At 41.2% G+C, this 23,282-nt stretch overlaps 1 protein-coding gene and 2 long non-coding RNA genes across 5 annotated transcripts; 2 read left to right on the forward strand and 1 right to left on the reverse strand.

Moving 5' to 3' along the window:
* Positions 1-13,497: 13,497 nt before the first annotated feature.
* LOC139545403 (uncharacterized) lies at positions 13,498-15,127 on the reverse strand. The gene is made up of 3 exons (XR_011669065.1): positions 14,841-15,127; positions 14,494-14,678; positions 13,498-14,394 (listed from the first exon to the last, which is right to left on the reverse strand). It is a non-coding gene; the product is annotated as an uncharacterized lncRNA (long non-coding RNA).
* Positions 15,128-16,478: 1,351 nt separating this feature from the next.
* LOC139545193 (B-cell receptor CD22-like) lies at positions 16,479-20,591 on the forward strand. 2 transcript variants are annotated; one of them, XM_071352690.1, is made up of 6 exons: positions 16,483-16,571; positions 16,825-17,154; positions 18,839-19,042; positions 19,220-19,558; positions 19,641-19,889; positions 20,172-20,591. In XM_071352690.1, exons 1-6 carry the CDS (start codon positions 16,517-16,519, stop codon positions 20,489-20,491), a joined length of 1,497 nt encoding a protein of 498 aa, XP_071208791.1. In that variant the 5' UTR covers positions 16,483-16,516; the 3' UTR covers positions 20,492-20,591. The 2 variants fall into 2 exon arrangements, with proteins under 2 accessions (XP_071208802.1, XP_071208791.1); XM_071352701.1 differs by lacking the exon at positions 16,825-17,154 and having other exon boundaries at positions 16,479-16,571.
* A 3-nt stretch (positions 20,592-20,594) lies between these two features.
* On the forward strand, positions 20,595-22,903 carry LOC139545367 (uncharacterized). 2 transcript variants are annotated; one of them, XR_011669049.1, is made up of 3 exons: positions 20,595-21,022; positions 21,142-21,222; positions 21,300-22,903. It is a non-coding gene; the product is annotated as an uncharacterized lncRNA (long non-coding RNA). The 2 variants fall into 2 exon arrangements; XR_011669048.1 differs by lacking the exon at positions 20,595-21,022 and having other exon boundaries at positions 21,031-21,222.
* The last annotated feature ends 379 nt before the right edge of the window (positions 22,904-23,282 follow it).

A 23,282-nucleotide genomic window follows, 5' to 3' on the forward strand; every position in this document is an offset into this window, starting at 1 on the left:
TAATTATTTGAATTTGGCGCTCTGCATTTTCTCTGGCTTTTTTCCAAGTGAGACAGTAGCATCCCGCCTAAACTCAGATTTTTGGATATAAATATGAACTTTACCGAACAGAACATACATGTATTGTGTAACATGAAGTCCTATGAGTGTCATCTGATGAAGATCATCAAAGGTTAGTGATTCATTTTATCTCTATTTCTGTTTTTTGTTACTTCTCTCTTTGGCTGGAAAAATTGCTGTCTTTTTCTGTGACTTGGCTCATACCTTACATAATCGTTTGGTGTGCTTTCGTCGTAAAACCTTTTTGAAATTGGACACTTTGGCTGGATTTACAACAAGTGTATCTTTAACGCTACCGTCCCACATACCCTAGAGAGGTTTATTTAACCAGGCAGGTTAGTTGAGAACAAGTTCTCATTTGAAACTGCGACCTGGGCAAGATAAAGCAAAGCAGTTCGACACATACAACAACACAGAATTACACATGGAATAAACAAACATACAATCAATAATACAGTAGAAAAAATCTGTATACAGCATGTGCAAATGAGGTAGGATAAGAGAGGTAAGGCAATAAAAAGGCCATGATGGCAAAGTAATTACAAAATAGCAATTAAACACTGGCATGGTAGGATGTGCAGTAGATGAATGTGCAAGTTGAGATAATGGGGTGCAAAGGAGCAAGATAAATAAATAAATACAGTATGAGGATGAGGTAGATTGGATGGGCTATTTACAGCTGGTGCTTAAAGCTAGTGAGGGAGGTAAGAGTCTCCAGCTTCAGAGATTTTTGCAGTCCGTTCCAGTCATTGGCAGCAGAGACCTGAAGGAGAAGCGGCCAAAGGAAGAATTGGCTTTGGGGGTGACCAGTGAGGTATACCTGCTGGATCGCGTGCTATGGGTGGGTGCTGCTATGGTGACCAGTGAGCTGAGATAAGGCAGGGCTTTACCTAGCAGAGACTTGTAGATGACCTGGAGCCAGTGGGTTTGGCGACGAGTATGAAGCGAGGGCCAGCCAACGAGATCATACAGGTCGCAGTGGTGGGTAGTATATGGAGCTTTGATGACAAAACTTATGGCACTGTGATAGACTGCATCCAATTTGTTGAGTAGAGTGTTGGAGGCTATTTTGTAAATGACATCGCCGATGTCGAGGATCGGTAGGGTTAGGGTTAGGGTATGTTACGAGGGTATGTTTGGAAGCATGAGTGAAGGATGCTTTGTTGCAAAATAGGAAGCCAATTCTAGATTTGATTTTGGATTGGAAATGTTTAAGAAGGTGTCATAATCGACCCATAAAATAACACAATATATGTCACATGTTACGGCTTTCATATTCCTCCTCCTCGGACGAGGAGAGGCGAGAAGGATCGGACCAATACGCGGAGTGGTTAGTGTCCATAATTTATTAGCATCGAACTGAACACTATATGAAGCAAGAATAAAAATGAAAATCAAAACCGACAAACAGTCCCGTGTGGCACAACGACTACACGGAAGACAAACACCCACAAAACACACGTGAAACCCAGGCTGCCTAAGTATGATTCTCAATCAGGGACAACGATTGACAGCTGTCTCTGATTGAGAATCATACCTGGCCGAACACAAACATCCCAACATAGAAAATAACACATAGACAAACCCACCCAACTCACGCCCTGACCAACTAAATAAATACAAGAAAAAGGAAAACAGGTCAGGAACGTGACATCACAGCAGGTGTAAGTATATAGGTCATGAGAGCGTTATGACCATATTATGACAGGTTATGACAAGTTATGTCAGCTGTTATGAAATATTGTGACATGGTCATGACCAAGTCGTAGCGTGCTATGACACTGTGTCAAATAAATTGTTACCATTGGGGTCAATCCCATGTCAATTCCAGTCAATTCAGAAAGTAAACCAAATTCCAATTCTACATTTTCACTCATTAAAAAGCTTTGAAGATAATTGGAATTAGAATTTCAATCTACTTCTTGAAAATAGTGGAATTGAAATGGAACAACTTGCTGGTGGTTGACATCATTCTTATTCTGCTCCTGCTGCTGATGTGCAGAAGTGTTAACGGAAACCTCAGTGAGGTGTGAAATATAACTATTTAAAGTGAAGTGGAGACACTTAATTATCCTATCAGAAGCTTCTAAAGCCATGACATCATTTTCTGGAATTTCCAAGCTGTTTAAAGGCACAGTCAACTTAGTGTATGTAAACTTCTGACCCACTGGAATTGTGATACAGTGAATTATAAGTGAAATAATCTGTCTGTCAACAATTGTTGGAAAAATTACTTGTGTCATGCAGAAAGTAGATGTCCTAACCGACTTGCCAAAACTATAGTTTGTTAACAAGAAATTTGTGGAGTGGTTGAAAAACAAGTTTTAATTATGACTCCAACCTACGTGTATGTAAACTTCCAACTTCAACTGTAGATAACTGTAATTACCTTATTACGGGCAGTAATACAGGCTTAGTAGTGGTATGTAACAGAAAAATAACAAATCTTGTATTTCACATCAGAGGACATACAGTTGAAGTCGGAAGTTTACATACACTTAGGTTGGACACCAACCCCGAAGAAGTTAAAACTTTCCACCTTCTCCACTACTGTCCTGTCGATGTGGATGGAGGGGTGCTCCCTCTGCTGTCTCCTGAAGTCCACGCTCATCTCCTTTGTTTTGTTGACATTGAGTGAGAAGTTATTTTCCTGACACCACACTCCGGGGGCCCTCACCTCCTCACTGTAGGCCGCCTCGTTGTTGTTGGTCATCAAGCCTACCACTGTAGTGTCGTCTGCAAACTTGATGATTGAGTTGGAACCGTGCATGGCCACGCAGTCATAGGTGAACAGGGAGTACAGGAGAGGGCTGAGAATGCACCCTTGTAGGGCCCCAGTGTTGAGGACCAGCTGGTTGGAGATATTGTTTCCTATCTTCACCCCCTGGGGGCAGCCCGTCAGAAAGTCCAGGACCCAGTTGCATAGGGGACCCAGGGTCTTAACGATGAGTTTGGAGGGTACTGAGCTGTAGTCAATGAACAGCATTCTTATGTAGGTATTCTTCTTGTCCAAATGGGATAGGGCAGTGTGCAGTGTGTTGGCGATTGCATCATAAGTGGACCTATTGGGGCGGTAAGCAAATTGGAGTGGGTCTAGGTCTATCACCAAGTCAGGTGATATGATACTTGACTAGTTTCTCAAAGCACTTCATGATGACAGAAGTGAGTGCAATGGGGCAATAGTAATTTAGTTCAGTTACCTTGGCTTTCTTGGGAACAGGAATAATAGTGGCCCTTGAAGCATGTGGGGAGAGCAGACTGGGATAGGGATTGATTGAATATGTCCGTAAACACACCAGCCAGCTGGTCTGCGCATTCTCTGAGGACACGGCTAGGGATGCCTTCTGGGCCGGCAGCCTTGCAAGGGTTAACACATTTAAATGCTTTACTCACGTCAGCCACGGAGAAGGAGAGCCCACAGTCTATGGTAGCGGGCCATGTTAGTGGCACTGTACTGTCCTCAAAGCGAGCAAAGAAGTTGTTTAATTTGTCTGGGAGTAAGATATCGGTGTCTACGACAGGGCTGGTTTTCTTTTTGTAATCCGTGATTGACTGTAGACCCTGCCACATACGTCTCGTGTTTGAGCCGTTGAATTGCGACTCTACTTTGTCCTTATACCGACAGTTTGCTTGTATGATTGCCTTGCGGAGGGAATAGCTGCACTGTTTGTATTCGGTCATGTTTCCGGTCGCCTTGCCATGGTTAAAAGCGGTGGTTCGCGCTTTGAGTGTTGCAAGAATTCTGCCATCAATCCACTGTTTCTGGTTAGGAAACGTTTTATTAGTCACAGTGGGTACGACATCTCTGATGCACTTGCTAATAAACTCGCTCACCGAGTCAGCCACTACATCAATGTTATTGTCTGATGCTATCCGGAACATATCCCAGTCCACGTGATCGAAGCAATCTTGAAGCATAGAATCCGACTGGTCAGACCAGCGTTGAATAGACCTGAGTATGGGCGTTTCTGGTTTTAGTTTCTGTCTATATTCTGGGAGCAACAAAATAGAGTCATGGTCAGATTTGCCGAAGGCAGGGCGGGGGAGGGTTTTGTATGCATCACGGAAGTTAGAGTAGCAGTGATCCAGAATGCTACCAGCTCGAGTCACGCAGTCGATATGCTGATAAAATTTAGGAAGGCTTGTTATCAGGTTAGCTTTGTTAAAATCCCCAGCTACAATAAATGCAGCCTTGGGATGTATGGTTTCCAGTTTGAAGTTCTTTCAGGGCCGACGAGGTAATTGCTTGGGGGGCTATACACAGCTGTGATTATATTCTAAGAGAATTCTCTTGGAAGATAATGCTGTCGGAATTTGATTTGAAGGAATTCTAGGTCAGGTGAACAGAAGGACTTCTTATCAGAGACATGTTTGTATTTGTCGGCACGATGCATGAAGAAACCGGGTTTCTGTACCGACTCTGACAACGTATCCATAGTGAGCCATGTTTCCGTGAAACAGAGAATGTTACAACCTCTGATGTCTCTCTGGAAGGCAACTCGTGCCCAAATTTCGTCCACCTTGTTGTCTAGAGATTGGACATTGGCGAGTAATATGGTCGGAAGCGGTGGATGGTGTGCTCGCCTTCTGAGTCTGACCAGTAGGCCGCTCCGTCTGCCTCTCCTGCGGCGACCGCATTGTTTTGGGTCGGCCTCTGGGATAAGATCCGATGTCAGGGTGGAGTTCCGAACAAGGGATCCGCTTCGGGAAAGACGTATTCCTGGTCGTATTGTTGGTAAGTTGACGTCGCTTTTATATCTAATAGTTCTTCCTGGCTGTATGTAATAACACTTGAGATTTTCTGGGCTAACAATGTAAGAAATAATACATGAAAAAACAAAGAACTGCATCGTTTTCTAAGGACCTGAAGCGAGGTGACCATCTCTGTCGGCGCTATCTTGTGTCGACGCTTGGCATAGCTCACGGTGATCTTAGGCTTGTGTGCGGCTGCTCGGCCATGGGAACCCATTTCATGAAGCTCCCGACGAACAGTTATTGTGCTGAAGTTACTTCCAAAGGCAGTTTGGAACTTGGTAGTGAGTGTTGCACCCCAGGACAGACGGTTTTAAAGTGCTAAGCGCTTCAGCACTCGGCGGTCCCGTTCTGTGAGCTTGACCTGTGTGGCCTACCAATTTGTGGCTGAGCCGCTGTTGCTCCTAGATGTTTCCACTTCACAATAACAGCACTTACAGTTGAACGGGGTTGCTCTAGCAGGGCAGAAATTCGACGAACTGACTTCTTGGAAAGGTGGCATCCTATGACGGTGACACGTTGAAAGTCACTGAGCTCTTCAGTAAGGCCATTCTACTGCCAATGTTTGTCTATGAGGATTATGAGGATTGCATGGCTGTGTGCTCGATTTTACACACCCGGGTGTGGCTGTAATAGCTGGATCCACTCATTTGAAAGGGTGTCCACATACTTTTGGATATATTGTGTATTTAGGAGGATATTAATGATTTGTTTCCTTTAACTCCAGATGTTGTGTTGGAGATGGATCCTACATCTGTGTCAGAGAGGGAGAATGTGACACTGACGTGTAGAATCACATGTACACTGGACCCCATCACAGCCTACAGTTGGTATAAGAATGGACAGCCTATACCAAACAGCAACACCTACTCTCCTGTCTATATCCTATTCTCAGTCAGCAGTGAGGATACAGGCAGATACTCCTGTGCTGTAGAAGGCCATGAGGATCTCCCCTCTGCTGAAGAGACTCTCACCGTCAGATGTAAGTACATAGGGTTTAAATCATTAGCTTGGTATATTAACATTGTAATTATTTTGTATCTATCTCCAGTTGTATTCTTTATGAAGTAACATCATGTTGGAACCTCAGAGCATGTGCTTTACATTTTTCTCAATGTAATTATTTTAATATATCTTGTAAAATGCGCTGATGTACTTTATTTGCTAAATCTAATGTCATCAGAAAGCCAAGATAATATATACCATAACCAAGATGTTAATGTCTTTTTAATGGTCCTTTACCAGATGGCCCAAAGAACACCTCGGTGTCAGTCAGTCCCTCTGGTGAAATAGTGGAGGGCAGTTCAGTGACTCTGACCTGCAGCAGTGACGCCAACCCACCTGTGCAGAATTACACCTGGTACAAGAACATGTCGATGAGACATTCTGGACAGAGATACACCATCCATAACATCAGCTCTGAGGAAAGAGAGGGATACTACTGCGAGGCCCTGAACATTATAGGGAGAGAGACTATCCCTGTCCATATTAATGTTATATGTAAGTATGACACATTCTGTCTATTTTTGTGCTCTGTAACTTTACAGATTTCATTCTGACATCATGCATTTATAACCTCATGACCCTGCAGCAGTGTTTCCCTGGTTTCCTGTGGTGGGGGTGGGGGCTGTCCTGACTGCTGGAGCTCTTCTACTCACCATCTACTGCACACTGAAGAGGTGAGCCAGCCATTTACATCTACTGTATTAGTAACATATCAACTTCCACTAGAGGTCAGTAGAGAGCAGAACACACTCTGTCCCTCATTACAGGAGATCCACAGGAGGAAGTGATGCAACAGCAGACACACAGGTAATAATGTCAACAACCAAAGTTATTTCAATCCCAATACCACAGACAGTAAGCAAATTAATTTACATGAAAATGTAGAGGGAGTGGTTCGTAAAGTGCTAATTCAGAGTGTCTTCTTTCAGATTAAGGGACTCCCCTGTGACACAGCCCCTCAGAAAGATGCTGAGCCCTCCGATTATGAGAACTGGAGCGAACCACCACAGAACCTGGACTGAAGAGAACCACCACAGAACCTGGACTGAAGAGAACCACCACAGAACCTGGATTGAAAAGAACCACCACAGTACCTGGACTGAAGAGAACCACCACAGAACCTGACTGAAGAGTACAACCACAGAACCTGGACTGAAGAGAACCACCACAGAACCTGACTGAAGAGAACCACCACAGAGCCTGACTGAAGAGTACCACCACAGAACCTGGACTGAAGAGAACCACAACAGAACCTGACTGAAGAGAACCACCACAGAACCTGGACTGTAGAGAACCACCACAGAACCTGGACTGAAGAGAACCACAACAGAACCTGACTGAAGAGAACCACCACAGAACCTGGACTGTAGAGAACCACCACAGAACCTGACTGAAGAGAACCACAACAGAACCTGGACTGAAGAGTACCACCACAGAACCTGGACTGAAGAGAACCACAACAGAACCTGACTGAAGAGAACCACCACAGAACCTGGACTGTAGAGTACCACCACAGAACCTGGACTGAAGAGAACCACAACAGAACCTGACTGAAGAGAACCACCACAGAACCTGGACTGTAGAGAACCACCACAGAACCTGACTGAAGAGAACCACCACAGAACCTGGACTGAAGAGAACCACAACAGAACCTGGACTGAAGAGCAACAGCATCAAACCAAAGCTAGGCCTCACAATGCTATTCTCTTACTATCATTATGCTTTCTTATCTATTAGGTTTTCCAGACAATGACCTTTAACTTTTGAGTGAATGCTGGAATTTAGAGTGTTATCCTAATGATAAATACAGTTTGTATATAGATGATAAATGGGATAGATTAGGCTTCTTCAATTTTTCTATAAGATTTTGCTATTTACAGATTTGATAACATTTCATGTAGAAATATGTTGAACTATTCATTAGCTCAGCTCCTTCAGGTGTTTAGTAAGCCCACCGCATGCTAGGTAATGCTAGTATCAACATCCCATCCAAAACAGCTGAAACTATAGTAAGACCAGCACATGCTAGATAATGGTAGTATCAACATGCCATCCAACACAGCTGAAACTATAGTAAGACCACCACATGCTAGATAATGGTAGTATCAACATGCCATCCAACACAGCTGAAACTATAGTAAGCCCACCACATGCTAGGTAATGCTAGTATCAACATCCCATTCAACACAGCTGAAACTATAGTAAGACCAACACATGCTAGATAATGCTAGTATCAACATGCCATCCAACACAGCTGAAACTATAGTAAGACCACCACATGCTAGGTAATGCTAGTATAAACATGACATCCAACCCAGCTGAAACTATAGTAAGAACACCACATGCTAGGTAATGCTAGTATCAACATCCCATTCAACACAGCTGAAATTATAGTAAGACCACCACATGCTAGGTAATGCTAGTATCAACATCCCATCCAACACAGCTGAAACTATAGTAAGACCACCAGATGCTAGGTAATGCTAGTATCAACATCCCATCCAACACAGCTGAAACTATAGTAAGAACACCACATGCTAGGTAATGCTAGTATCAACATGCCATCCAACACAGCTGAAACTATAGTAAGACCACCACATGCTAGGTAATGCTAGTATCAACAGCCCATCCAACACAGCTGAAACTATAGTAAGACCACCACATGCTAGGTAATGCTAGTATCAACATCCCATTCAACACAGCTGAAACTACAGTAAGACCACCACATGCTAGGTAATGCTAGTATCAACACCCCATCCAACACAGCTGAAACTATAGTAAGAACACCACATGCTAGGTAATGCTAGTATCAACATCCCATCCAACACAGCTGAAACTATAGTAAGACCACCACATGCTAGGTAATGCTAGTATCAACATCCCATCCAACACAGCTGAAACTACAGTAAGACCACCACATGCTAGATAATGGTAGTATCAACATCCCATCCAACACAGCTGAAACTATAGTAAGACCACCACATGCTAGGTAATGCTAGTATCAACATCCCATCCAACACAGCTGAAACTATAGTAAGACCAACACATGCTAGGTAATGCTAGTATCAACATCCCATTCAACACAGCTGCAACTATAGTAAGACAACCACATGCTAGGTAATGCTAGTATCAACATCCCATCCAACACAGCTGACACTATAGTAAGACCACCACATGCTAGGTAATGCTAGTATCAACACCCCATCCAACACAGCTGAAACTACAGTAAGACCACCACATGCTAGGTAATGCTAGTATCAACATCCCATCCAACACAGCTGAAACTATAGTAAGACCACCACATGCTAGGTAATGCTAGTATCAACATGCCATCCAACACAGCTGAAACTATAGTAAGACCACCACATGCTAGGTAATGGTAGTATCAACATCCCATCCAACACAGCTGAAACTATAGTAAGACCACCACATGCTAGATAATGCTAGTATCAACATCCCATCCAACACAGCTGAAATTATAGCTAGCCTTGATTAGTAATCACAGCGTCAGCTTCCCCACTAAGGTCCAATGTGATAACTTGAAATCTGAGGAAGAAAGTTTGGTTTAAGAAGTAGTATGACATTTTAAATGATGCCGTACATCTATGAATATAGGCTTACTGATAAAAAGACCCAGTAATGCTCGACTGCTGAACAGCGCATATCGCGGCCAACAGCATTTGGGGCAGCCCGATGGTGGTAGTTATGACCCACTCTCACTAAAACTACTGTAGCAGAGTGAGTCTCATCATGGTATAAGATGCCTGCATACTCACTATGTACAAGCAAACATGATAACATGCGTAAATGTATTACTAGCAGAAGATGAATAAGAATGAATAATACACGATGACTAGAATGAAGTGATCGCTACAGTAGCATACAATGTAAAGATGGACCGACAGGGAGGCCTACCTATGTAAAATACATAACAGGATTAGAACATGGCTAATAAATCAGAGCCTGAACCTACTGTTGCAGATAAGGATGAAGTAAATATTAGAGTGACACAAATTATACCATAAAATGGAAACTAATTATGTGACTCATGCAACAGTATCAAATTGTATTTGTCACATGTGCGGAATACAACAGGTGTAGATCTTACAGGGAAATGCTTACTTACAAGCCCCTTAACTAAAATAACATTAGAGAGGCTATATAAAGGGAAAGGGGGATACCTAGTCAGTTGTACAACTGAATGCATTCAACTGAAATTTGTCTTCTGCATTTAACCCAACCCCTCTACAGGGGGTATCGTACAGAGTCAGTTTGGGGGGCACCGGTTAGTTGAGGTAATATGTACATGTAGGTAGAGTTAAAGGGACTATGCAGAGATAATAAACAGAGTGTTGCAGCAGTGTCTTGGTAGCCCTTTGATCAGCTGTTCAGGAGTCTTATGGCTTGGGGGTAGAAGCTGTTAAGAAGCCTTTTGGACCTAGACTTGGCTGTCCGGAACCGTTTGCCGTGCGGTCGCAAAGAGAACAGCCTATGACTGGGGTGGCTGGAGTCTGACCATTTTTATGGCCTTCTCCTGACACCGCCAGGTTAGAGGTCCTGGATGGCAGGAAGCTTGGCCCCAGTGATGTACTGGGCCATACGCGCCTTTTGGTCGGAGGCTGAGCAGTTGCCATAACAGTCGGTGATGCAACCAGTCAGTATGCACTAATGCAGCCTTTCATAAAGTTGGGTCACGGACCTGTTAATGGTGGGTCGCGACGTGTCAGTGTAAATACATAATTGTTTCATTAATTACTGGAATTGATTTGGCCAAGTGCATCTGCGCTCTCTGTTCAATGTGCTTTCTGCTTAAGCTGCGGTCTCTGCTCAGTTTGGCAGCTGCACGAGTGTGAGAGGGAGATGCCTGTGTGCATCGGAGTTGTGTACCGGATCTCTTTTTCTGCGGTTTTCTTGAAGATCACTCCGCTACACACGACGCAGCGCTGTCGTTCAGATTGTTGGCATTTTATAACAGGTGATAAGCAGTAATAAGGGAGTACTAACTAACTCTCATAGTAGTAGATGTGAGTTTCTCTTTCAATCCCCTGGCCTTGTACATGGCTAATAGCTAACATTCGCCAAAGCAAGCTAGCTACTGATAGTGCAACCCTAGTAACAGTACAGATGAAAATGAAAATGATCAGGCCTACTTTACATCTTACTGTAGAAATTATTGTTGAAAACTAGTCTAGGTTGGAACTGTTACTCTCAAAATACAATAATAATTGTTATTCTTAACTGGAATTAACTGATTGACGCAAGATGCTTTTTGAGGCAAACACACTCACAGTTCTGGGTTGCTCATCTACAGTAGGAAGCGGTCTCCTGCCTGACTGAGAAAGCAGTAGATGTTCTGGTCCAGTTTGGCACCACATACCTATGTGAGTCAGGGTTCTCAACTCTGACATACTTAAAAAACAAGTACAGAAACAGTTTCAAGGCTGAGCATAACCTCAGTGTTGCATTGTCAAAAACAGAGCCCAGAATAGACATGCTCTCATTAGGACTGTGTGGGGGTTTTCTGGTCTACAGATGTGATCAATCAGTTTATTCCAGTTCAGAATAAAAAAAGATGTATTGTAGTTTAACAGCAACAGTTCCAACCTAGACTTTCAACAATCATTTCTACAGTAAGATGTACAGTAGGCCTGATCATTTTTCATCTGTACTGTTACTTAGGGTTGCACTATCAAAAAGCCTGTGTGTGTGTTCTGTTATTCATCTGTGTGATGTGATCAATCCTTTTATTCCAATTCAGAATTTAAATGATTTATTGTATTTTAACAGCAACAGTTCCAACCTAGACAGATATGTTTTTAATGGAGGAAAATAAATATTAATACATATTTATATGGATATTTAATTTCATTGTTATTTGTTTTTGTCTATATTGCATTTGTTTTAGGCATAAGGGCAATGACATGTACTGATAATTATGTATAGTTGCATATTTTCCTGAGTTTGGGTCCAAGGAAAACACAGAATGTTGCATTCTGGTCCCAGGCTGAAGAACCCCTGCACTAATGAGCTAGCAGACGCTCTGAGCAAATCAGAGTAGAAGTGCAGCTAAAGTGTAACTATACAAATGCACTAGTCCAGACCAGTCTGCAAGTTCATTTGAAGGCTTCTAGTTTAAACTGTGTAAGGGAATAGGGTTCCAAGAATAATAACCAGAAATATTTTGTACAACATTTGAATAGTGACTGTCGGCGAAAGTCACACCGACTAATGTGACTGGGATGACCTGTAAAATGTAAGCTATGGCTGATAGTGTGCATTTATTGCTGCGGTTTCATGAGCTGGACACATGCTGTACTAAACTAGTTAACGCTCATGATCAGAAAATATTGCTTCTCACTCACTGTATAGCAACACATAGCCTGTATGCTAGTCTAGCATAGACTACTTCCTCCTTGTATGTATGAAGGACTATTCTCCATGATGGTTCGTGGAGCACACTGACTCAGCTCGAAAGCTGGTATTGGGAACAAACAAGTAGACTATATGATAGACTACTCCTGAGGCTAATTCTACTTAGCTAGCTAGTTTGTATCCAGCTATTAACTGAAAACAGAGCAGCAACATGGTTGATCCTCGCAATTAATCACATCACCGCAGCAGCCAAACATTGCAACATGAGCATATTGAACGATGCGGGCGAGGTTCAAACACAGCTAGCGAGCATTTACAAAGAAAACATTATATCAGAAATCAGCAGCATAGCGAGAAACAGCTAGTTACAACAGCAGAGTCAATGGAGAAAAAGAAGCCAGCGCTTAGTAGCAGCAAGCGGCAGAAGGATGTAAGAGCAGACCCGGTCAATAAGGAAGTTGTGAATGATACTAGCCTCTAATTGGTGCAATCTCAGTTGAGGCGGGCACTCGGGTTTCCTTTCTGAACTAGCTCCGCTTAATAAATAGCCTTATTTTCTTGTGTACTTCCGTTGTACTTATCTGTTTTTGATCTTTTTCTATGGGATTTAGCCAATTCTTGATTTTTTATAATAGATAAAGTATTGGCTTGTTTTAGTGACACAAAAGGAATAATATTGATAAGAGCTTTTAAATAATTTTAGCTCTGGAGTTGCTCCTGATTTGTTTAAATACGTTTTACTTTGTATTGGTGTCAGATATTATTGGGCATTTTATATTTTATATTATACCATATTGTTCAGTGTAATAATATTGCTTGTTTTATTATCAAATTATGAATTATTACCTATTTTAGATACATTACTCTTTTTTTTTTTTACATTGAATACAGTACAAGTATCATATTGTAAAGACGCTCAAAGTTAGACAATAAATAGACAACAAATATATCAATTATGTTTCTTGTATTTGTGCCTATTGTACACATGATGGCGCCATTGAGCAACATAATGCATGAGTGGCTAGCCTATAGGTCAGCCAGGGATACTCCATTACTGTCAGGAGATAAACTGTAATAGATCAACAATCAGCACTGTTCATCAACAAACACACACACGACCATGCACGCACACACACACACGTAAACACACACTGAGTCTGGAACTTGCCAGAGTCTTTCCCGGTAGTTCAGACGTTGTGTGTGTGTGTGCCTGCGTGTGTGTTGTGTGTGTTTATATATATGTGTGTGTGTGTGTGTGTGTGTGTGTGTGTGTGTGTGTGTGTGTGTGTGTGTGTGTGTGTGTGTGTGCCTGTGTGGGTGGTATGGGTATGTTGCTCCCTAGACTACTGCAGGAGTACTCTAATGTAAGTGGTCCAACAGATTTACTAGGTGGTAAAGGTCTGGATGGACTATTTCTACATTGATCTCATTTCTTGTATTTCTTTGGGAATGTGGTTCATACTGCTACTGGTGTCTGGAGCTCTACCCTTCTGCCCTATCAGACGCTCAGAAGTCCATCCAGCTCGCCCCTGATTGGCCAAAGGGATACTTCTTCAAGGGGAGTGCACTGATGGGGTTGAATTCTACTGTGAACGTGGACATTGCTGATTGTGTGTGTTTGTGTGTCGGTCTGTCTTCTCCACTCCTTCTATCTCCCCATCGTTTCCTCCCTTCACTCTCTCACTTCATGTCCTCTACCTCCCGTCCCCTCCCCTCAGTTTTCCTTAAATGACCTTCTGAATAGGAATGGACCAGGGTTTGAGGCTGCGTGTTGCTACTGATGTCCACCTGACAGCACAGTAGAGATCTCAATGGTGAGTTAGACGTCCCTGCATGATACACAGAGTCAAGAGCCTTCAGTTTAGAGCTTCAGTTTAGAGCTTTAAATAGTATCAACATCGTTCAACACAGAGAGAAAAGTACAACGATTCAACTCCTTTCTGGCAGCAAAGGAAAAACAAGCTTTGTTATTGGTTCCATTTTACTTGTGGGACTATGCTATTGGTCCCATTGCATGTATTTGGAATGTGCCTGCTGTTTGTCCTCCTGTCCAGGGGTGGAGCTGGAGAGCACCAGCCTGGTGATCAGGTTCCCAGACCGCTGGATGCAGAGAACCCCTCCCTCTCCTCAGAGGACCAACCCTATAGGCCTCAACACCTCCTCAGCCTCCCAGTACGCCTCCACAGGGTAAGGACACCCATCTGTCTGTCAAAACATCATCTACGATTTATAAACATATATATAAGCATTTATAATTAATAATTATGAGTTATTCTAAAGTGTTACCAATCATCTCATATAAACTTTTGAAATGTACAAAGTGATGGAAGGAGGAAGCAGGAGCACAGGTGCAGGTGTTTGTGTTTTCATACTGTTTGTCTCTCTCTCTCCCAGGACCAGGAGGATGGCTCCCATCAATGGTGACGAGTGTTTCTTCTGGAGGACTACCGGCTGTTTCTATGGTGACAAGTGTCGCTTCAAACACAAGCCTGACCAGAGAGGGAGAGACAGGAAACCCTGACAACCCTGACAAACCTTACAACCCTGAACACCACGTACCGTCCGGATATGACAGAGTAAGGAAGAAGAGAAGGAATAACAGAATAATGAATATGAAGATTGAGGAAGAGGAGGAGGGACCGTGTAGCTACCTTAAAAGGGAACAGGAGGCTTGGATAGAATGGAGCTGTTGGGGGGTGTCACCGCTTTTGTAGTCCTCTGACACACAGCACAGACAGCACACTGGACACACAGTAGGACTAAGTGTCAATCAAAGTGAAGAGGAGTGCTCCTCTGATTTCCTTCCCCCGCCCCCTCGGTCTGAGCTGTGAAACATGTTTGATCATTGATGTCAGATGATGGAGATGATGTCATCATTAGAATCTTGAGGGGGTTGTTGCCCAGGCCAACGCCTCTACAACAACCATGTTGTAGACACTAAAGGGGGTCAGTGCAGGGTCTTTGATGTAGCTGATGAGGAGTGTACATTAAATGGGTTAGTAGAATAGAATTAATGACATCATGGAACTGACCAAATGTAAATGGAACTTTGACCTGTTCCATGTAGAACTCAGAGGGACAAGGCACACATTATAAGATATTATAAACATTCCATATAGAATAGTCAACATATTGTTAACATGGTTCTGTATTTAAATAAAAGTGGAAATGGGGGACATTTTGTCCATTATAGAAATGTAGGGCCCATTCTAATACAGTAACCTCCCTTTTCTGACATGTTGTTCTGGTCTTCATGCATGTTAATGACTTAAAGAGGAAGGAGAGGACAGTTCTGTATCAGCTACTTGTGTTCTGACTACTTTAAATATGTGTCAACCACAGAACTGACAGTTACTAGCAGTTCCCACTCACTACCAGTCAGTTGACTCACTGTACAATACCTCACCCCTTCACTTCACTCTGTAAGTACTCTTGACAATATCTTGAAATGTAGTTTTTGGTTATTTGTTTTTAGTCATAAGTCATATATGATATATGTATAATTTTACTTGTTGTTATGTTTTGAGCTGTGTTTTGGTTGTTACATCAGGGCCAGTATTCATAAAGTGTCTCAGTGTAGGAGTGTTGATCTACATAGTGATGAGATGATTAACCAGGGTAAAATAGACATGCAGACAAACATTGTAACACTTCAGTGTGTGTGTGTGTGTGTGTGTGTGTGTGTGTGTGTGTGTGTGTGTGTGTGTGTGTGTGTGTGTGTGTGTGTGTGTGTGTGTGTGTGTGTGTGTGTGTGTGTGTGAGTCAATTGCTGTTTAGCCTCACAGCTTGGGGATAGGAGCTATCATTGAACCTGGTGGTCAGTCTTTAGGCTGCTGTACAGCTTGACGGACCGTAGAGGATTGAACATTTATCCTCCTATATTTGGGGTTCTGAGAATAAAACAGCTTCAGAACATTCAGAAATATGTGTTTACAGTACTACAGATCTGTTCAATAAGTTGTTGATGTTGTTTATAATGATGGTGATGATGGTGATGGTGATGATGATGATGATGACTATTGTATACATTAGGAAATTGTTTTTGCATCATACTACATATCATCTTAAATAGACAGATGTAGACAGACATGCAACACGTCACACACATTACATACATATTGCAATAGACTTACAGACAGAGAGTATTCACATAGACAACCATGTAGTACACTACAACACAACACAATATGAGCCTGGTTCATTTTCAGTAATGAGGCCCTGTACCCCATTTACAGTTTCTACTTCAATGTATCAGGTGGAGTAATTCACCAGCTATAGAGTGAGTTGTTGTTTATGTTTCTAAGACTGCAGGGTGGGAGATGCAACAATGGCCTTGAGAACAGCAGGAAGTGTGTTGGTGGTCTTTCTCTGGTCTGTAGCAGGTATGGTCTCATTCTTATATTTTAGTTGCTCTGTTTAATAATCTACAGACATTTATTAAAGGTTAAGAATCATAATGATATTCTGGTGTGTTTTGTTAGGCGTCTCCACTTCACTTAAATAGTTTTCTGTGGTTTCCATTCACACTCAACTCAGCAACTATAGCAACAAAGTGGAGACAAACCCTACTGTCAGTGGCAACCAATAGACCTTGTCCTAATTCTGATACCATTGTGTTTTGTGACTGTGTTTCAGTGGTACTGGGTCAGAATGGCTGGAGAGTGAAATACACCACTCAGAGTATCTGTGCCTTGAAGGTGTCATCAGTGGATCTGTCCTGTTCTTACACATATCCCAGAGGTCATACAGTCACAACAACCTTCTGGTTCACAAAAATTTTAAATCTGAGAGACGACCCAGACTACAAAGGTCGTATGACGTACCGTAGCGATAGGATGAATGGCCACACTCTGACAATCACAGACCTGAGAGAGAGTGACTCAGCTGAGTACAAGTTCAAATTTATAACAGATCAGACTGAAGGGAAGTATACTGGTGATCCTGGAGTCACCTTGTCTGTTACAGGTACAGTGACATTATATATAGTATTGATCTGTTTAATCACTCTGTCTGTTACAGGTACAGTGATATTATATATAGTATTGATCTGTTTAATCACTCTGTCTGTTACAGGTACAGTGATATTATATATAGTGTTGATCTGTTTAATCACTCTGTCTGTTACAGTGATATTATATATAGTGTTGATCTGTTTAAACACTCTGTCTGTTACAGGTACAGGGATATTATATATAGTGTTGATCTGTTTAATCACTATGTCTGTTACAGGTACAGTGATATTATATATAGTATTGATCTGTTTAATCACTCTGTCTGTTACAGGTACAGTGATATTATATATAGTATTGATCTGTTTAATCACTCTGTCTGTTACAGGTACAGTGATATTATATATAGTATTGATCTGTTTAATCACTCTGTCTGTTACAGGTACAGTGATAATATATATAGTGTTGATCTGTTTAATCACTCTGTCTGTTACAGGTACAGTGATATTATATATAGTGTTGATCTGTTTAAACACTCTGTCTGTTACAGGTACAGTGATATTATATATAGTGTTGATCTGTTTAATCACTATGTCTGTTACAGGTACAGTGATATTATATATAGTATTGATCTGTTTAATCACTCTGTCTGTTACAGGTACAGTGATATTATATATAGTATTGATCTGTTTAATCACTCTGTCTGTTACAGGTACAGTGATATTATATATAGTATTGATCTGTTTAATCACTCTGTCTGTTACAGGTACAGTGATATTATATATAGTATTGATCTGTTTAATCACTCTGTCTGTTACAGGTACAGTGATATTATATATAGTGTTGATCTGTTTAAACACTCTGTCTGTTACAGGTACAGTGATATTATATATAGTATTGATCTGTTTAATCACTCTGTCTGTTACAGGTACAGTGATAATATATATAGTGTTGATCTGTTTAATCACTCTGTCTGTTACAGGTACAGTGATATTATATATAGTATTGATCTGTTTAATCACTCTGTCTGTTACAGTGATATTATATATAGTGTTGATCTGTTTAAACACTCTGTCTGTTACAGGTAAAGTGATATTATATATAGTATTGATCTGTTTAATCACTCTGTCTGTTACAGGTACAGTGATATTATATATAGTATTGATCTGTTTAATCACTCTGTCTGTTACAGTGATATTATATATAGTGTTGATCTGTTTAATCACTCTGTCTGTTACAGGTAAAGTGATATTATATATAGTATTGATCTGTTTAATCACTCTGTCTGTTACAGGTACAGTGATATTATATATAGTATTGATCTGTTTAATCACTCTGTCTGTTACAGTGATATTATATATAGTGTTGATCTGTTTAAACACTCTGTCTGTTACAGGTACAGTGATATTATATATAGTGTTGATCTGTTTAATCACTCTGTCTGTTACAGGTACAGTGATATTATATATAGTATTGATCTGTTTAATCACTCTGTCTGTTACAGGTACATTGATATTATATATAGTGTTGATCTGTTTAATTGGTTCAGGAAAACTGTCTTGATTTGTATTTAAATAATATAAAAATGAACGTATGGTATAACAGAAATGTCTGAATTGATGATTTGAGAATGTCCACTCCTGCCTCATTTGAACTAGACAACAGGTCATTGATGGTTTTAATGTTGTTATCTACTCCAGACCTGCAGGTGAAGGTGACCACTACATGGTGGTCAACGACACTGACCTGTAGCACCACCTGTACTCTGACTGGTAACCCCACCTACATCTGGTACAGGAACAGTAAGATTGTACAAGAGGACTCCTCCCCCTCATACTCAGTCTACTTTAAAACTGAAGACAGATTCTACTGTGCTGTAAAAGGCATCAATTCTCCTGCAGTGTGTGAGTGTGACTAATAGACTTTATAAAGTCTATCAAAATCATCCAATACATCATAGGTCAGTGTTCATGTGCAGTGAAACAGACATGAAATAGGGCTCCTATTTCCTTTAGATTAATGGTTGTTGATTTTACAGTTGTAAATACTTACACCATTTGAAAAATGTACTTGTGTTTCAGCTGTTGAGGGTCACAGTTATTTCCATGTGACTTACACCAATCAGAGTGTCTGTACCTTGAAGGGGTCATCAGTGGACATACCCTGCTCTTATACATTTCCCAGTGGTCATACAGTCTCTGAAACAAAATGGTACACAAAAGGAAAACTTGACGAGGCGCCTCAAATCCTGAACCCGGGGTATGGAGGTCGTGTGGAGTACCTTGGAAATATGCAGAGTGACTCCACCCTGAGAATCACAGACCTGAGAGAGGAGGATTCAGCTGAGTATAAGTTTAGACTCAGAACAGATCAGACAACCTGGGAGCCCACCTTCCCAGGAACAACTCTGACTGTCACAGGTAACACTGCACGTCACATCCTATCAATACTGCAAATGATTACTTAATGATATACTCAGTGTTTTAATCCTCTTTCATTTAGGTCTGCAGGTGAAGGTGACTCCTGCAACTGTGACAGAGGGACAGAAGGTGACACTGACCTGTAGCACCACCTGTACTCTGACTGACAACCCCAACCCCACCTACATCTGGTACAAGAATGGACATGTAACCACCCAATCTAACAGTCTGTTCCTAAACCCAGTCAGCAGTGAGGATACAGGCAGATACTCCTGTGCTGTAGAAGGCCATGAGGATCTCTACTCTGCTGAAGAGACTCTCACTGTCACATGTGAGTATGTGTGATACATCTCCAGTTGTATTCTTTTAGTAACGTCTTCTCTTATCTATTCTATCTATTATTTCAATCTATGTCCAAGTTCCATGAATGTACTCATCTCATTACTGTAGTTAACTACAAGTACTTCACAAACACTGTATTGTTACATTATTGTCTAAGTTATACATATTTATATTAATATTTCATTTATTTCAATCACTAGTCCAAGTTCCATGATGCTCCTCATGTAAAGCTCTATGTATGAACAATGTGTTGTTACATATTGTCTACCAGATGGCCCAAAGAACACCTCAGTGTCAGTCAGTCCCTCTGGTGAAATAGTGGAGGGCAGTTCAGTGACTCTGACCTGCAGCAGTGATGCCAACCCACCTGTGGACAAATACACCTGGTACAAGAAGAATGTAACCTCACCAAAAGCATCAGGACAGAGTTACAGCATCACTAACATCATCTCTGAGGACAGAGGAGAATATTACTGTGAGGCCCAGAATGGAAGAGGATCTATGAACTCTACAGCTCTGATGATCATTGTAGCAGGTAAAGTTAATCTTCAAAACTTCAATGCAAAACTACATGATTCAATCTCATGTTAATATTTTGGATTTGGCTTATTTTACTTGGGTTTTAATTCAACATTGAGTGTACAAAACATTAAGAACACTTGTTCTTTCCATGACATAGACAGACTGACCAGGTGAAGCTTTGATCCCCTATCACTTGCTAAATCCACTTCAATCAGTGTGGATGAAGGGGGGGAGACAGGTTTTACCATATTATATTTGTTTTTAATTTATTAGAACATGCCATGTACTCATATCATCCATATTTTATTGTAGGGAAACAGACCTCAGTTCTGACTGCAGCTTTAGGAATCATAGTGGTTGTTCTGGTTCTCATCCTCTGTCTCTCTGGACTCATGTGGTTCAGGTGACATACTTTTTTTTATTTCACCCCTCGCACTCTGATTTGTTATGAATGCATTAATATATTAATTTATTAATTAATGTGCAAAACTTTATTTGTAACATGTCAACTTCCACTAGAGGTCACTAGAGAGCATAACTCTCTCTGTTCCTCTTTACAGGAGATCCACAGGAGGAAGTGATGCCACAGCAGACACACAGGTGATTCTATCAGTTACACCTCCACCTTCACACCTGATGACATGAATTTACTATGTCACGACAGTCTCTCTCATACTATTTTCACTGTTACCGTGACAACTCTCTCTCTCTCTCCACAGATTGTCCATCCTGATCCTAACAGTGACACCTACACATCTCTGAACATGAAGACCAGGTCACCAGACTATGACACCCTGGCAGTGAGTTTGTGTGTGTGTTTGTGTCCATAAAAATGTTATAGAGTAGTGTGTAATGTGTTCACTTTGTTTTCTTTCAGAATGTAAGGGATTCCCCTAGTGAAACAGTCCCTCAGATAGATGCTGAGCCCTCAGATTATGAGAACTGAAGAGAACCACCACAGAACATGGACTGAAGAGAACCACCACAGAACCTGGACTGAAGAGAACCACCACAGATCCTGGACTGAAGAGAACCACCACAGAACCTGGATGAAGAGCTTCAGCACCAAACCAAAGCTAGGATTTACACCTCTATTCTCCTGCTATCATATTGCTATCATATCTAGAAGGCTTTCCAGACAATGAGCTCTAACTTTTAGAAAATTCTGTGATTATTTTATTTTCTTGTAAAGTTAAGGAAAGGGGAATACCTAGTCAGTTGTACAACTGAATGCATTCAACTGAAATGTGTCTTCCACATTTAACCCAACCCCTCTGAATCAGGGAGGTGCGGGGGGCTGCCATTATCGACATCCACGTCTTCGGCGCCCGATGAACAGTGGGTTAACTGCCTTGTTCAGGGGCAGAACGACATATTTTTATAATGATGCTTATTGGTGTCATATCTAGAAGTTTTTCCTAAGCTTTAACTTCCAGTAAATGCTGGAGTTGAATTATCTTTCCTTGTAATGATAATTATGTATATTGATGATAAATAAGACAGATTATGCTTCTGCTCTTTTTCTATGAGATTTGACCATTTGTAGATTTTCTGTAACACAAAAAGTCCACTTTTCTGTTTGCTCTCTGTAGATTAATATTATGTTTCTGTCTTTCTCTATGGGATTTTGCCATTTCCAGATTTTAATAACAAATATAGACCTACATTTCTCAGTGACTAATGTGGATAATATTGATAACAGCATTTTAATATTTCTAGCTCTTGAACCAGGTTTCTCCTGATGTGTTTAATAATGACTTACTTTGTTTTGCTGTCAGACATTATTGCGCTTTTTATATTAAGTAATATCATATTGTTCAGTGTCATGTCACTTGTTTCATTATCAAATGATTAATTATGACCTATTTTAGATGCATTAAATACATGTTCACATTTGGAGATTTTACAGTGTTGTTCAATGTAAATACAGTATAGGCGCCATGTTGTAAATGAGCTCAAAGTTCAAGATAAGAAGTACACTGATTAGTTGATCAACTATTAATACATTGAATCATATCTATATCCACTCTGCTGTTGTTTCTTGTATTTCTGCCTATTGGACACATGATGGACATAATAACTGCTAATAACACATCTTCAACCGCCCGACTATACTGTAAGTGATAAAGTGAAAATCTGAGGCCCTCACCACCCAACACTAACCCGCAAATATAGAATATGTGCTATAGGCTACAGTCAAAGACAGGGAGTGCAGGATTTTTTTGCTGTTGCTTGATTTAGACATGTTTCTGCTTATAATTTCAGACATTTTGGTGGGCTATTTGTTAGTCAACTTGTCCGTAGTTTCTAGATACATGCATTAGCGACACGTCATTCATGGCAGGTGTGGCAGAGCTCCACCTGTTTAGCTTTTTTTGTTGCTTTTTTTCATGTTATTTTGGCATTAATACATGACACATATCAATTTGCATACATTGTAAAACATAAATAATGCATTGAGTTAATAAAGTCGCATACAAACATGGTCTCTTTTTTACTTTCTTGAGTAAGGTAGGAAAATGCAGGTGTTCCTAGCTCAGTGCATTCTGTGGTGGTGGGGCAGCCAGCGGAAAATACGAAGTCTGCAAGCTGATTTCGGTCGTCAGTTCAACAGTGTTGCTGTTTGTCAGTGTTGCTGCTGTTCGTCCTCCTGTCCAGGGGGTGGAGCTGGAGAGCACCAGGCTAGTAATCAGGTTCCCAGACCGCTAGATACAGAGAACCCCTCCCTCTCCTCAGAGGACCAACCCTATAGGCCTCATCACCTCCTCAGCCTCCCAGTACGCCTCCACAGGGTAAGGATATCTGTCTTTGTCAAAACATCAGCTATCATTTATAAACATATATAAATCTTCTTGCAACT

The sequence above is a fragment of the Salvelinus alpinus genome, chromosome 2, assembly GCF_045679555.1.
Source record: "Salvelinus alpinus chromosome 2, SLU_Salpinus.1, whole genome shotgun sequence".
Classification (NCBI taxonomy): domain Eukaryota; kingdom Metazoa; phylum Chordata; class Actinopteri; order Salmoniformes; family Salmonidae; genus Salvelinus; species Salvelinus alpinus.

Excerpts from the sequence above, each read along its gene's own strand:
- LOC139545193 (XM_071352690.1), top strand. The coding sequence starts at position 16,517 with ATGGCCTTGAGAACAGCAGGAAGTGTGTTGGTGGTCTTTCTCTGGTCT. Across the intron at positions 17,155-18,838 it reads AGTCACCTTGTCTGTTACAG|ACCTGCAGGTGAAGGTGACC; the intron begins GTACAGTGACAT and ends TATCTACTCCAG. Across the intron at positions 19,890-20,171 it reads AGAGACTCTCACTGTCACAT|ATGGCCCAAAGAACACCTCA; the intron begins GTGAGTATGTGT and ends ATTGTCTACCAG.